The sequence below is a fragment of the Trachymyrmex septentrionalis genome, unplaced genomic scaffold, assembly GCF_001594115.1.
Source record: "Trachymyrmex septentrionalis isolate Tsep2-gDNA-1 unplaced genomic scaffold, Tsep1.0 scaffold60, whole genome shotgun sequence".
Taxonomy (NCBI): Eukaryota; Metazoa; Arthropoda; class Insecta; order Hymenoptera; family Formicidae; genus Trachymyrmex; species Trachymyrmex septentrionalis.
The window spans coordinates 4,388,646-4,391,670 of NW_017305779.1; the positions used below are offsets into that span (position 1 = coordinate 4,388,646).

At 29.1% G+C, this 3,025-nt stretch overlaps 1 protein-coding gene across 1 annotated transcript in view; it reads right to left on the reverse strand.

Moving 5' to 3' along the window:
* Positions 1-2,658: 2,658 nt before the first annotated feature.
* The window catches only part of LOC108752476 (protein NPC2 homolog), a 3,879-nt gene continuing 3,512 nt past the window's right edge, over positions 2,659-3,025 (reverse strand). Inside the window, exon 4 of the mRNA XM_018493312.1 lies at positions 2,659-2,940. Coding sequence (XP_018348814.1) covers positions 2,857-2,940 — 84 coding nt within the window. The 3' untranslated portion in view covers positions 2,659-2,856. The remainder of the gene's footprint in view (positions 2,941-3,025) is intronic.

Here is a 3,025-nt window from a genome sequence, read left to right on the forward strand (position 1 = left end):
ACACAAATTATATAAACATTATAAATATAAAAATTATTAAAATATATATACATATATATACATATAAGACATCAGAAGGTTTATTGGTTATCGCCATGTTTTTTTATCCATTGCTAATGCAACCCATTGCTAGGCATTAGCAAAGGGGAGCGTCTTCCCCCTTGTGGCATTTTCCTTTGAATTACCTTAATATTTATATTTATATTTATAATATTTTCTTTACTCCTATTGTAGATCCCGTATTATAATGACTCAGACATTCAGTTATATCAAAACTAATTTTAAAATGCTTGTGTGTGTGTGTGTGTGACAAAGTAAATAATAACTAAAATTATTACTGTATGTACATAATAAATAATATAGTGATAATAATTATAATTTACAATCTTATAACATATACCAAATTGATTTTATCCAATTAAATCCATTTCTTTCATTTATGGATTCTTTGTATTCTATTTATCTTAAAATTAGACAAATAATATTATCAAAAGCATATCATTTCGTAACTGAAATAACACAGAGTAAAATACAGTTTTGTGTTTTGATAAGTCGACCTTCTCCGGATAGATTTTTTCAAAGTCACAGCAACAGCACGTAGAGAAGAGTCGCACCAAATGCCACAAAAATATTTTGAATTTTGTGAAATATAAACTTAATCTTTCAGTAGAGAAATACGCATGACGATAGTAGTCCGAAATTCATAGACGACACGAATTGTAATCTGGATTGGTCTAGAGTAGAGGGACGTTTAGAATCATCAGATTGAATTTCACTGTTCAATCCAATTTAGAGATCCGATTACTTCACGTAAACACCCTTTAACAGTTGACTGCCTTTCCAATCGAGGCTTTTCTACACACATACATACACGCGCACGCACGCACACAGTGTCGCATTTTAATTTCCCCAGGCAAATATTTCGAAAAATAATAGAAAATATCTAGAAAATGTATAGAAAAATATTTCAGATAAAAGTTACATGGTTTAGAGGAGGCCACATTTTGATCCTCATTTTTTTTCCTAGGTGGAGGGGCTAAAAAGATATGAAGGTCACCTCCACATTTTTTATGGAATTGTATAATTCTTTTACACAATGTGATTCCTCTAATTATTCTGTATATGTATAAAAGCATTAAGGTACTGATATAAAAAAACCAATAGTTTACGAGATATTTTATACTTTATTCCGACAATATTGACATAAAATATTAAATAACTTGTAAATTATTAATTTTTTGATAATCGTACCTTAATACTTTCATGAACAGAATAATAAAATAAATCAATTAATATAATGAGAACATATAGTTGCTTACTTAAATAATTATCCAATTTGCTCATATATTTTTTTAAAGCAATTATATGTGTTTTCTTTATGTCATTATGTGTCGGAATAAAGTATAAAATATCTCGTAAACACCGTAAACTATTGATTTTTTTGACTATTATTTTAATACTTTTGTATGCAGAATAAAGGAATTAATTGTATAAAAAAAATTATACAATTTCATCAAAAAAGTGAAAGTGATCTTCATATCTTTTTAATACTTTCACCTAGAAAAAAAACGACATGTGACCCTTCTAAAACTTACAGCTTTTATCTGAAACATTTTTCTATATCTTCCATATTTTTCGAGATATTTGGCTGGGAAAATTAAAATGAAACACTCTATATATGTTATATTTTAGTTTGTAATATTTTTCCTATAATATTGTAAACGAAATAGGTTTCTTAATAAAAGTCTAATATAAATTGTAAAAATTACATTACGTGATTAAATGAAGATAACATAGAAGATGCTAAAATGATACGCTATAATAAAATAAAAAATATTTTTGTTATGTATTTCGGAGTATAAAACATCAGCAGAAAGATTTTTCTTGCGTTACATTTCCCGATAATATAAGTAGAAAAATAGAATAAAAAGTAAAAAATAAAAATTTTTGTGATATTCTATCTTTGAGATATGCGCTATAACATCCTAGACAAAACAAATTAACTCCATAATCGGATTATAATATATCTTTAAACTTTTTTTAGATAGGTCTTACACAAATATTTCAGGCATGTATAGTCTTATATAATATGAAGCCTGTCCAATTTAAGCTCCGGAGCCGAAACGCGAAGCTATCCACGCAAAAAAATCAATATGGGTAAGATGTCGGAGAGTGTAAAGTGCTTCTGAGCAACACTTATCAATATTTTATAATCCATAAAATCTTATTCACATTGAATTTTTTTACATCGATAGTTTTCCAAAATATTACACTCGCGAAATATTACGTTCGCGCGATCGAATCGCAAGCCCATGCGTACCCGCACTCGCGAATCGTGGAAATGAAGAGATACATATTCTTAATACAGTTAAGAAAGAAAAGCTTTATTTAGAACACACATAAAGAGGTAGAACGATTATACGGCGGAGAAACTCAGGAGTACGTCCGAATGTAGTGACGTGTGACGTGATGACGTTCCAACCGCAAAATCTGTCAATCTGTCAAATCCATTAAACAACTGAGCTGTTGCTCATCCCGGCGACGTGTTCTTCACGTATTTCATTCAACTCGACTCGCTTAGAGACCGCACGGGTGTCGGATGCAAGATTATTTAAGTATTTTAAAATCAAAAGACAAAGAGTATTTTAAACATATAGAATATTAACAAAAATACAAATGTCATCGAGACTTTTTATCATTTATTATTCCTACAACTTTAATCGGTGAAGTTTGCGACATGCATGGAAAATGCAGCGAGGTTTATTGTTTAAAAATAACTAATATAGGTAACGTGTACACTTAAATACTGGGGCGTAATAAATTGTCATGGTCACTACGAAAATTCCAGTTGCATTCTTATATAACCTTCACGGGGAATTTTATACATGTAATCTTCTCGTCCTTCTCATTTCTAAATTCCCACATAACATCGACGCTTACCTAAAAAGAAAAAACAAGAACTAATAACAAAAAAATAATTAACATTTAAAAAGTAATATACAATACATATACATTATTATTATAT